At 39.2% G+C, this 13,296-nt stretch overlaps 1 protein-coding gene across 1 annotated transcript in view; it reads right to left on the reverse strand.

Moving 5' to 3' along the window:
- Positions 1–3,038: 3,038 nt before the first annotated feature.
- The window catches only part of mindy2 (MINDY lysine 48 deubiquitinase 2), a 62,831-nt gene continuing 52,573 nt past the window's right edge, over positions 3,039–13,296 (reverse strand). Inside the window, exons 7-9 of the mRNA XM_022664128.2 lie at positions 12,836–13,009; positions 9,419–9,616; positions 3,039–8,290 (exon numbers count right to left, since the gene is read on the reverse strand). Coding sequence (XP_022519849.2) covers positions 8,105–8,290; positions 9,419–9,616; positions 12,836–13,009 — 558 coding nt within the window. The 3' untranslated portion in view covers positions 3,039–8,104. The remainder of the gene's footprint in view (positions 8,291–9,418; positions 9,617–12,835; positions 13,010–13,296) is intronic.

Here is a 13,296-nt window from a genome sequence, read left to right on the forward strand (position 1 = left end):
GGCACTGCTACTATCGACTCTGAGTTTCTGTGTATATACGCTGCCTTCAAGTCCTCTCCAGAAGATCCTGCTCATGATGGTGGAGCTCGTAAATTCAGTGTGATTTCTGATCAAGTGAGTTTTGGGAAAAAAATGGAAAAAGGCCTTGGAGAATGTGGTTTAATCCAGAAAGAAAACACAGCAGTAGTAGTAAAAGTGCTCACTACTTTTTGAGGATAAATGTTCTCGTTAAATGCAGATTTTAGAGTAGCCTTTTCTTCTTTTAAACCAATAAAATGCATTTTTATAGTATTCTTAGTGTTTAGTTTTTAATTACAAATTTTAATGAAATAGTTAATATAATATATAGCCCATTCGTACTTGTTCATTATCATCTAATATTTATAATAATTTTAGTAGAAATTAGATGTTTGTAGAATCAGATCCCACATATATAAAGGTGATAAAGTCAGCTTATTTTGTAGTTGAAGAGGCACTCCTTAAGGCTACGTTCACATTACCAGGCTTAAGTGATTCAAATCAGATTTTTTCATGGCTGTATGAACGTGCCAAATCCGAATTTCTCAAATCAGATCTGAGCTACTTCCATATGTGGTCCTGAATCAGATACGTATTCGATCCGTGGACATGCGACATGAATTTGAACGCTCAAACCATAAAATCATCAGCTACGTTCATATTACAAGCCGCATTGCTCAAATCCGATTTTTTGCTTAGATCATATGTGTAATGTGAACATAGCGTATGACTCTTCCCCAATTAGACAAGTATAGGTCTCTGCAGACCGGAGTAGTGGGCGTGTCGAAAGGTGTGGGCGTGTCGAAGGTGTGGGCGTGTCGAGTGATGTGGGCGTGTCGAATAGTGGTGTACGCAATAGAGTGGGCGTGTCAAAACTTTACTGCCGAAAAGGTTTAAATACACTTATAATAATCACAACTCCACCCATTTTTACCCGATTTACTCACGGTTTGATTTGTTACAAACAGCAGAGGTGTAGTAATGATTCAGGACGCTGTATATATATATATATATATATATATATATATATATATATATATATATATATATATATATATATATATATAAAATGTATGCACTTGGTAATATGCCATACCATATGTCTGTCTTTGTTAAAGAGCTTAATATAAAGTATTTCAGCATGAAAGCAGGTATTTGTAAAGTGTGACAGCGTCCTGAATCATTACTACACCTCTGCTGTTTGTAACAAATCAAACCGTGAGTAAATCGGGTAAAAATGGGTGGAGTTGTGAATATTCTTGTTTCTATGTTTATCAAACTCCTTTCTCAGTGTAAATAAATCCACTGGGAGCGCATGGTTGCCAACTCCAAAATGAGGCCACGCTGACACGTCAGCTCCAATAGACCAATAGACGACCACCTTTCGACACGCCCACACCTTTCGACACGCCTACTACCACGAGCTGCAGAGACTCACGTCTCCAATTAGACTTACTAAAGTTACTGCGTCATTACTCCACATGGTGGCGCTATAATCTATTGAATAGGTTAAACCTGCGCTGAAGAATATTGGTTGTTAAATTCTGTGAACTAAAAAATAAATGCAAAATTTTTGGTGTTTGATTATTTAGGAGTATTTAATCCTCTTCAGTGACACAGATGCTGTGCAGTATTGTAGAATTGTATTGTGATGTCATACTGTGATACTCAATATATCACTGTTATCGTGGGTAATGTATCATTAAGTATCATTGAGATCCTTTCTGATTCCCACCTCTTCTACTGACATGACTTAAAGGCAGCATAAGCCCTATCCATCTGCTTTATAACATACTTACAGAGCAGCATGCTGCCCCTTTTCTTATAGGCTGTGTCCAGACTATTTTTAAATCTGTAGTTTATGATGCACTGTGACTATATTAACTAGAGCTGACTGTGGGTTAGTTTTCTTGGCTGATCATAAGGGAGGAGGAACATCCTTTAATGACATAGCAATCGTTCAGTCAGTGAGATACATACAGTACCAGTCACAAGTTTGGACACCCTTATTCAATGTTATTTTTATTTTTCTACACTGTAAATGAATCTGAAGTCATTCAGACTATGAGGAAACACATACAGAATGATGTAGTAACTTAAACATGTTAAACAAACCAAAATACTCTGTAAAGAATTAAGCTGCTCTTATCTGGGGAGCTGTTTTATTGTGGTTTTTGAGGCTGGTAACTCTGATAAACTTATCCTGTGCAACAGAGGGAACTCTTGCTCTTCTTTTCCTGGGGCAGTACTGATGAGAGCCAGTTTCATCATTCATCATAATGGTCTTTGCAGTGACTGCACTTGAGGATACTCTTTTTTTGTTTTAATTTCTTGAAATGTTTTGGATTTGACTGAACTTTTCTTTACTTAGTTGAGTAGTTGTTGCTTCTCATAATCTGGATTCGAACATTACTCAAATATTCACTATTCACTGTATACCTGTAACTCTACCTCTTCATTACTTTACTGTAACTGATGCTCTAACATATTAAGAAAATCCAGTCAAGAAATTCAAGTAATTAACTCTAGAGTTCAGCACAGCTGTGAAAGCCTGAATTCCAGGTGACTCTACCTCATAAACCTGACTGAGAAAATCCAGCCCAGGTGTGTAAAACTGTCTAATCTTATGAAGAGGTGCTACTTTGAAGAATCTAAAAAGAATTGTTTACTAAAAAAATCCATGTTTTTCTTCATAGTTTGGATGACTTTAGTATTAATCTACAATGCAGAATTTTTTTTAAATAATGAAAAAACACTAAATTTAAGGTGTGTCCAAACTTTGACTGGTATTGTAAATGTAATAAACAGTTAATTTACATAATCAAATCTGAGCAGGGGACCAATAAACAAACAAAAATAAAAAAACCAAACAAACAAAATAAGACTGCAGCGTACTGGCAGCATTCTGACCATCGGTAGTGTGTGTTCTCTTCTTTATTCCTTGTACGATTTTGACTTTAGCCCTGTAAATCCCATGAAATCTTATGGTGTTCAGAAAAGTAGTGATGGTTCCATCCTGGTTCTTTTCATTATTCTGCTTTCTTTTATTTCTGGGGGTTTCCAAACAAACACAATCACTCTGGCACTCGGTCTAATCGTGTAGAAAATGAGGTATTTTTGCTCCTTAGTAGTGCATCCCATCCACATAACAGTAACAGTGCAGAACCAATTACAATGACTAAAACAGTCGAGGGCACCCTTATGTTACAGTGTTCACCCAACTTAACAGCAACAAACTAACCAGTACCAGCCCCTGTTTAAATATGCCCTTAGTGACATTCCACACAAAACAGTAAATCTGTAATGAACACAAAATTCAGGAGCAAAGATTTCAGCTCAAGCACAAGTAACAAACAGAAGGGGGTGTATCTGAGGGAGCTGTTGTTGGTGATCAATGCAAATGGCAAAGCTAATGGACTGAACTGGCAACAAAATGCAGTGTTTTGTGTAAATGTGTGTGCGCACGCACGCTGGGAAAGTCCATAGCTGGGTCTGAAGCTGTGTCCTACTTACTATTGTAGTGCACTACTAATGCAGTTCTACTATTTTTGTAGCGGTGTCTGAAAAGGTAGTGTTTTAAGCCATTTTAATGGCTTAATCAGTCACATCAGAAAATTATCACCACCGCCTTGTTTTTAAACCCATTACCAGCGTTTTCAGCTCCACTGATCATATTTCTATAATAACAGACTGTAGTCCTGTATCTGTTTCTCTCTGTTTCTCTCCTATGGGGCCCTGAACATTAAAAAATCCCAGTCATGCAGTTTGCCATCAGCTGCTGGATCCCTGAGAGAGCACAATTTGCTTTGCTCTCTCTCTGGGTGGGTAGATGGTGCTGCCTTTCCACATCACTCGTAAGGGTGATGTGGATCAGCATAAGGCATCTGTGAGCTGATGTATCAGAACCGAGTTTCTGCGCTTTTCTCCGAGTGCGCTGTGATGCTACTCTGCAATGCTGCATCATCAGCAGCAGTTCAAAAAGAGGTGGAGTCTGACTTCACATGTTTTGCAGGAGGCATGAGCTAGTCTTCACCTTCCTGATGTGTTAGAGCATCACTAGTGATGAGGGTGTAACATAAATAAATAAAAATAGAAGAACAGGGTGAAGGAGGATAATAATAAAGTATGTAGAGAAAGAGATACAGGACTACAGTCTGTGTTGGTTGAGCTGATGTATAATGAACAGTGGTGGGATTAATGAAGCTGCTGGTCAGTGTGGTGTGGATGATTTAATATGGGTGATCTCTGAAAGTTTGGTGATGTAGAGGACACAGCTTCTGTAGTGTTTAATTTAGTCTGATCTGTTCAGTCAGACGGGATGAAGCCCTGGTTTCTCTCGCAGCGACGAGCCACCATGATGTATGGCTGACCTGTTTAGGTGCTTGTAAACTGCCTTGTGTGTAAAACTTAAGCTAAAGCTAATATGGCGAGGCAGAAAAAACGCTTCAACGACTCCATTAACGCCGTATCTCACCTGTACCCCCTTTTTACTGAAACCCCGGTTAGAGGGATGGATTTTTGTTACTGAATTTGAACCCTGTTTATTTTAACCCTCGTGGTTACCCTCACTCTTTACCAAGGCAGCTTTTACTATCAGCAAGACACTCCAGGATGCGGTCCTTCTCGGAAGGCCTGAGTGGTTCTGTCTGTGGGAAAGTCTTCAGATTGTCTCCGTCTCGTCTCTCACGTCTACGTCTTTTTTTCTGCTTGTATAAAAGTTATTGTAAATGTTGTAAGGCTTATTTATATACAGAGAGTTTGGGCCACTGAGGGCCCCTATAAGACAACTCCAGCCCACGTCAAGTAGGTACATCTCTCTACGGCACGGGCTCAGAGTCCCAGTCCTGGAGACACATGTGCTGCAGGTTTTTGTATTATTTTGTATTCTCCCACTTAAACACACCAGTTTCAACACTGAGCATCATGTGACTTTCTTAAAAGGGTGTACCAGAAAATGTAATAACTGTTTCATATTATTTATTTTTCTTTAAATAGTTTCTCCTATATTTAGCTTCACCAATCGAATTATCGAATAATAAAAACATAAGCAACAGAGAGGAGTAAAAACAACCTACAAAGTGTATGAATGAGAGCAAGAGGCTACAAAGCTCATTAAGCCTTAAAAACCATTGCCAATTAAATAGGACGCTATGGAACATCCACATGTATAAGGTCACTGTGCCCAGTGCCAGGGCCAGCTTTGAGGGGAAGCCTGCCACTCTCTGAGGACGACAGTAATTGAAATTACTGCACTCCAAGTAATGGAAATAAAAAAATATACATTCTGATGAAGCTTATTGTGCTTTGACAGCTGTAATACAAAACAGCATTAAAAGTCAATTTGCTTTCAAATATTTTTTCCCTTAAAAATATGATGAATAAAATTTAATTTATTCATCTTTATAGGAGTTTGTGTTATGAGGACAGAGCCTGAAAATGTCTTAAATAGGATTACTGATGTTAACTAATTAGGGGTCTAAAAATATATTGATAAATCAAAGTATTGTGATATCATGTTTTGCAATACTGTTTAATTTTTTAAAAGCACAGTATTAATATATATATATATATATATCAATAGTTTAGATGTAAAGACTGGCATTAGATACTCATTAATTTAATGTTGTATTTAAACCTCGCTCACTAGAATAAAAGTCAACTTCTCTCTTTCTTATTTGAATGCTGTGTGTTTTTATACTATGTGATTTGCCTACAATTTGACTGAAACAGTAGCAATATATCACCTATACCGTTTTCACTATTGCGATATATTTAATTATAGCCTCTGTATTGTGATAGGTATTTCAGGTTTGATAATTCCCTTTATCTTAGTTATTCTTCATTGCTGGTAAATTGAGAGATAAGAGCTGAAACTGGTGTGTCTGAGCAAAAAACAAAACAAAAAAAACAAAAACGTGCAGAACTTAAAGTCAACAAGACTGGGACTGAGAACCATCCCTTCTACTGTGTGTAAAACACTTACACACACTCCTACACACACACTCCAAGTGTTGGAGTGACCCTAACTTCGCATTAATGAAGCGCAAACTCGCACTCGCACTCAGACACACAGCGCCCTCTAGCCGAGCGGAGAGGAAGCGAGCGCGGGTCTGAGCCTCCATACGGCGCTCCACTCAAGGCATTCTGCTGGAATGTATCGATATAAAACAAACGGTCTGTTCCTCAGGAGAAGGCAGTAGCACAGATGGGGATGGGGGATGGGGGGGGGGGTGAGTTCCGCTCGAGCGTGTGCACTGTAGGGTACATGTATTTACACACAGAGTACAATTCGAGTGAACAGAAACGGCAGAAGCTCTGTGGCACAAACAAATAAAGAAAATAATACTCAAATAATAAAGTTATACATCATAAAATCCAACCAAAATAACATCAAGTGTGTGTGACGCGTAATAAATGATCAAGTTTTGGGGGCAGGGTGGGTCTGGTAGCTTCAGTCAGCGGCAGCTACTTATTGACGTCGTAATCTGATCGATTCAGATTAAAAGAAATGTGGCGATAAAAAGAGGAGAGCTCTTAAATATCATATATGAAATGATCTACGACTATGACGACTATGACTCAGCATTGGTGCAGAATATAGTTGGCAAACAATAAACGCTTGGGTAAGCTGCACTGTAACACTATACGGTCTGGTAACAAATTCAGAGAGAATATGGGCAGAGATTTCACTGTAAGGCAATCTGAACTCGACTGAGACTGAAAATTTGTAAGAGTTTAGGCAAAAATTGGAATTCCCAAATGGCAAAAAATCCCTTTAAAATATGAATAGGTCCATAAGTATGCAGACATTTTTTTCTAAATGATTTTTATTCCCTTACTCCAAGCCTTGAAATCCACTGCCAATGAAAACTATTGGGGTTGCAACGATTAGTTGATATAATCGACAATGTCGACTAAAAAATATATACTTTTGGCAACTAATCGTTACATGGAACAGCACACAGTTAAACACTGGACTCAGCCTGTGTCTCCAAAAGTGTCCAAACACAAAAGATCACACATTTACTCACTAAAGACTGGCATTTTCCATTTTCAATTATCTGGGTGGGTTTCATTTTCATTTTTAACAATGGAAAGTATGGAAAAAATAATCACCAGATTAGTGGACTACCACAGCAATTATTAGTTGCAGGCTTAGTGCACACATGATCATAAATAACGTTAAATAATGTCACGGTGCCTAATGCCATTGCCAGCTAGAGTGGTATAAATCCCCCAGTTTCAAGCAGTGGAATGGTGTTGACTGAAATGATACTGATATTTGTATCATGACACAAATATTAATATATCGCCCACCTCTAGTGCCTTTTAACTCCCTTTAATGGCTTTAATTCAGTTGTCTACAAACTTATGGACATATTGTATAAATCTTTAATCAATCAGTCTCTCGTGGCACGACGACTTGGATAGCCAGTGGTGTGGTGCGTATGGCAACAGTTTTACTGTTATAAAAGATCAGATGAAGACCCAAACAAACCCAAAACCTGCTACCTGTCACTACAGGCCCGAGTCTGGCCTTTACTATATTAACATCCTGCCTCAGAAATGAACCAATAACACACCTCAACCTCAGTCTATAGCCTTTCTCTATAAGTGAAGTGTAAATGTGTTGGTATAAAATAGCTTATAAACAACGATAACGGAAATCGAAAACGAGGAAAAGAAAAAAAAGAAAAAAACAAAAACAGGCGCCATTATCTTTTTCTCCCTCTGGTAGTGTTTCTATATTTTTCTGCTTTTGCTATAAAATCAACCCTTCCAAATGTTGAGGTCACCCCACAGCGTGGAGCACTGTGCGGAAGTAGGTTGGGTCAGCTGTAGGAAATACGCAGAGCGAGTGTTTATTTCACTCAGCCGCCCTCAGCTGCTCGTCTGTGTGTGTTCAGAGCACGGAGGGCAGAGAAAGTCAGGCACCGGTGGCTTAGGAACAGCGCATCCTCTTCTCCTGTCGTCCATCTTCCTCTGGCCGCACTGTCTGGTCGTCCCGGACCGAGTCAGTTTTGAAATGTCAGTCGCTCCTCCCGCTCGTTTCCTTCAGCAGAGACAGTGAGCAGCTCCACCGCTGTTACAACAGGACGCACTTATCTTTGTCCTTGGCCTCTTTCTTGGCCTTGCGCTCCCCCGTCGAGGGCTGCTTGCCTGGGCTCGGGGAGGCAGCTGTCCCCCCGGCCGAGGCGCCGGCCGCCACTGCTGCTGCCGATCCTCCGGACGCTCCGTCAGCCTGAACGCCCCCTGCTGCCTGCTGCTGACCCTGCAGGACAGATGGAGAAAGATATTTATAAGTGTGAGATAAAAGGTGTGAATGACAAAAATACAATCACCACCTTGTTTCTGCCCCCATTATCCATCTCATCAGCTCCACTGATCATATAGGACACTCTGTAGTTCTATACTAATTACAGACTGTAGTTCTGTATCTGTTTCTCTGCGTACTTTATTATTCTCCTCCTTTCACCCTGTTCTTCAATGCTCACAACTAGGCCTGGACAATAATCCGATATCTGTATTTATTGCAATAAAAAATGCTTCAATAACGGTGATATCATTTTTGTGGTATATAGATATGTATTATTTACAAAATCTGTAACGAACAGGCAGTTTTACTGCTGTCTGTGTACTGCAGAGCTGAACACAATCAGCCTCTGTACCCGGGCGTGATGACAATCACACAGGCACGTAGCCTGGCTCCGCATCTAAAGTCTGATGAACTTCAGACTTCAGCTTCCTCCAAATTGTGCCGGAGAGTGAAGCCGACCAGCAGCGGTAATACATCAAATCACTACACACAATATTTTCCTTATTCTGGCTGAAGCGCTTTTGTAGTTTATATTGTATCTAATCTAGTTATTTATAGTTGATAAAGCCTATAGGTTTGTTTATTTGACAGGGATATGATATTTCTTTTATGTATATGAATGCTTCTTGTATTCTTTGTCCTGATTGCAGCAGATAATAAGAATTTCTGCCTCTGTTGTAATTTAACATTATTTTTATTGTTAATTAGGTATATAGGTTATATAGTTTTTGTGAGAGGAGGCTTTAAATACTTAAATTAAAATTTTAGACAGTAGTAAGTACAGATTTTTTCCATTGCAGGGATTCTTAGCAGTTTTTCTAAGGCCTTAAAAGTATTTATAACAATATCGAATTTATATTGTATCGATCAAAATTAAGGAATATATTGCAATATAAATTTTGGCCATATCATCCAGCACTACTCAGAACCCACAGAACTGCAGTGATTAGCACTGATTAGTATGGTGGTGGTGTATGAGGTGTTAGTGTGTGTTGTGCTGGTGGTACAGTAAGTGCAGATACAGCAGTGCTGCTGGAGTTCTTAAACACTGTGTTCACTGTGTCTGAGGGAGCTGATCTGTACCTGTGCCTGGGCCTGTGCGGCTGCGGCTGCTTGAGCCTGCTCCTGCTCCTGCTCCTGGTAGAACTGTGAAGCTCTGCGGTCCTCCTCCTCCTGCAGCTTCTTAGCCAGCTCCAGATCACTGATCCCCTCCGGGAGCTGCTCCCAGCCCAGCTCAGAGGCCTGCTGCTCCTGCTGCAGTGACAGAGCCATCAGGTAGTCCTGCAGTACACACACACACACACAATGAAATTTAAACATTCATTCAGAATAATCACATCAGTTGCTGTTGTCATTCTCGATTTAACATCTTTTTAAAAATTCATTATTAAAAGTAATTGTATTATTCAAAACAACTTTTAGTAATTTACCATAATTAACCCTATTTTGTGATTTTAAAAAGTTTTCGTCCCTGTATTCTTGGAGAGAAGAGACAACTGTAGTGCCTGGCAAACACGATTCATTTGCGTAAAAAAAGAATGTGTTAAACTTTCCAGATTAACAGTGTATGTGTAACTTTGGCGCATATATCCATATGTAATAAACAGAACTATTTGGGTCAGTATGAACTGCCATTCCAAAATAGAGTCCACATATAGAAAGCAACGTACAGAACACATCAGCTCCCAGCATAAACCATCCCATAGATTACATCACACAACAGATACACACTACACACTTCACACTCATTTATGGCCTAGATACACACTCTTTACTGAGCTTACACAACGGCTCTGCAGAAGGAGCTATAACAGGAGTTACATCATGTTATATAAACTCTGAGGCAGTTAAAGTGATCATACTGTGGGAAAGAACAGCATCAGAATTGTATGGATCTAAAATCACAAAGGTAATGTTCACGTTAAACTGGCAAATGACCCAACATTATGTTCAATTTTATAATTTTTGTTAAAGATTAAAACACATCAGACCGGCTGCAGTCTTTTCAGTTTGATCAGTGCTCACTGTGTCGCTGGCAGATTATTTTAAGTTTAATAAACACAAAGACACTTTTTAACCAGGTATTCAGAGGTCATGATATACAATTGTGTGAAATATAATATTAAACAAACAATTTCATACATATTATAATATTAGGTTGTATTAGAGTGAATTCATGACGTATTAACATTTTATATTTATCATCATTTTAGAATAACAATATTGTGTGAGTTAAGTCCCTATATACATAATGCGTACACCACTTATCATTACTCTGGGGCAGCAGTAATTAATACAGGGTAACTTCAAATCATAATAACAAGTATTATAGTAGAGTATTACAGTGGAGTAAAACAAGTATTTGCCCTCCTACAGACTTCTTTTTTTTTTGTCATACTGATATTTTTTCAGATTATCAAACAAACGGAGTAAAAATATAAATTGCACTTTTTAAATGATAATTTTATTCATTAAAACATATCCAAACCAATCTAGCGCTGTGTGAAAAAGTGTTTACCCCTAAATCTAATAACTCGGTTGTGCAGCAACTGCAATCAAGCTTTACTGATAACTGGAGTCTTTCACATCTCTGTGGAGGAATTTTGGTCCACTCTTCTTTACAGAATTGTTATAATTCAGACACATTGGAGGGTTTTCAGCATAAAAGTCCTGTTTAAAATCAGGCCACAGCTTCTCAATCAGACTTTGACTAAACCAGTGAGTTTTTTTAAGCCATTCAGAGGTGGGCTTGTTTGTGTGCTTTGGATCATTGTCCTGCTGCAGAACCCAAGTACGCCTGAGCTTGAGTCACAAACAGATGGCCCGACATTCTCCTTCAGGATTGTCTGGTAAACAGCAGAATTCCTGTTTTCATCTATTACAGCAAGTTGTCCAAACCTGAAGCAGCAAAGTAGCCCCAGACCATCACACTACCACCACGTTCTACGTTCGGTATGATGTTTTTTTTTTCCTGAAAGTATGTGTTAGTTTTACGCTAGATGCTAAATCTATCCATGACTGAACTACTGGTTCTTCCAGCAAAACAATAAATCCAACAACACAACTTCACCATTACCATCGGCTCGCTGTCCCTGACAAAGCTTGCTAGGAACTGGAGTGTTATGACTGATGATCAGTTATTCTTGTTACACCAGCTACACCATGTTGCCTCAGTTGCTTAGACAAATTTGACCGTTTCTAACGCAACAGGCCACTGAACTCTTGGTACAAGCTGTGGTTTCGCCTTGACTATCGCAATGCAATGTTAACGGGCCTCCTGACCTGTGTAGTAAAACCACTACAGATGATCCAGAATACAGCAGCACTTCTGGTCTTTAACCAGCCAAAACCAACAGTCACTTGTCACCCAACCACTCACTGAGTAGCCACGTAGCCTTTCCTAACATTTGCACAAAGCAGTCCAGACATACATAGTTTCCCAATAGTGAAATAAACTCTACTGCTACCAGATCAGGAGCGTTCCTCACTACCTTTAAAAAAACTTCTAAAGACTGAGCTCTTAAAATAGCACTTACTCTCCTAAAACCTCTAACTAACTAAATAACTAACTTCTTCTAACCTCATTTCCTGCTTACCCTCCTCCTTTCTCCCAATATTACACTTCTGGCCTCTTTCAGGACCTGCTAAAGCTTTTTGCCTAGAACTTTTTGCCCTGGTGGACTATTATATCCTCTACTTCTTATGTACCTCATCATTTGTAAAAGTCACTTTGGACAAAAGCGTCTGCTAAATACAATGTAATGTAATGTAATAAGTAATGTAATAACTAACTTAAATGCGATTGGTCGACTGCATAGCCTCCAGCCTTCAAAGCACAGAAAAAAATATAATCTATTATTGAATATTTACAAAGAATGAAAGAGCAGTTGGGAGTGAGAGAAAGAGAGAGGGAGAGGGAGAGAGCTTCTGGCAGTCACGAGAGTGCATGAGTGTGAAAGGCATCACGTGGGTTAGTTTGGTTCTACAGAAAGGCTTTCATGCATCTAAACACTCAGAGAGAGAGGGATGGAGAGAAAGAAACATGGAGTCAAGGAGGTATGGATATATGGATAGAGGGAGGGAGAAATTAAGCTTTTAACATTAATTATTCAAGTCGCTCTCTCACACTCTTTCTCCATCTCTCGTGCTCGCTCTCTCTCTTACTGTGTCACACACATACACTCACACTTTCTCACACTTGCGTGCATCGCACAGCTGATGGCGTGTTTTCAGCTACACTTTATTTTGCTTCTTCTCAGCTTCCTGTTAAACTCAGTAACTCAGCACGTTACAATATTCTCATTTAAAAAAAAAAAACAAAAAAAAACGGAACTGTCCTGAGATATTATAATACAGATCAGAGATTCAGTCTGGAGATTGTGCTGAATTTACTCTGTTGAAATGAATGTTTAGTTTTATTCAAACAATGGAAAACAACAAACTACAGCACTGTTCCTGAACTGAGCTGCAGGGCTGTGAACAGGGGACAGTGGTTCTGACCTGGTCGATCTGATCCTGCTGCCCGCGGTACACGCTCTCCGGGTCGGACGGCGGCCTCAGCCGAAACTCTGAGTCGCAGAAGTTCCCGTCTCCATCGACATTATGCAAACTCTCCCACACCACCTTCTCCTCCGTCAGGAAGCCCTGATCCGTCACCAGCAGGTACAGCTGGCCCTGTAACAGAAAGAGAGAGTGTGTGTTAGATATTGTATCAGAATTTTATAATGAATGGACCAATAGGAATGCTCCTAAATCATAAAGGTTTTAATATTTTTACACTGACTTCCATTGAAAGTTTAGAAAATGTTTTCCTCCTTCTGTAAAGATGCAATTTTTGAGACACAAGGTTTATGAGTGAACGCAACGACATTAATATTTAGTTAGACATTAAGTATCACATGTTATAACAGCTTATTAAGCATATTAAATTTTAAATGTTTGTCCTGCTTTTGTTGGAGTAA

This window comes from Astyanax mexicanus, chromosome 23 (assembly GCF_023375975.1).
Source record: "Astyanax mexicanus isolate ESR-SI-001 chromosome 23, AstMex3_surface, whole genome shotgun sequence".
Lineage (NCBI taxonomy): Eukaryota > Metazoa > Chordata > Actinopteri > Characiformes > Acestrorhamphidae > Astyanax > Astyanax mexicanus.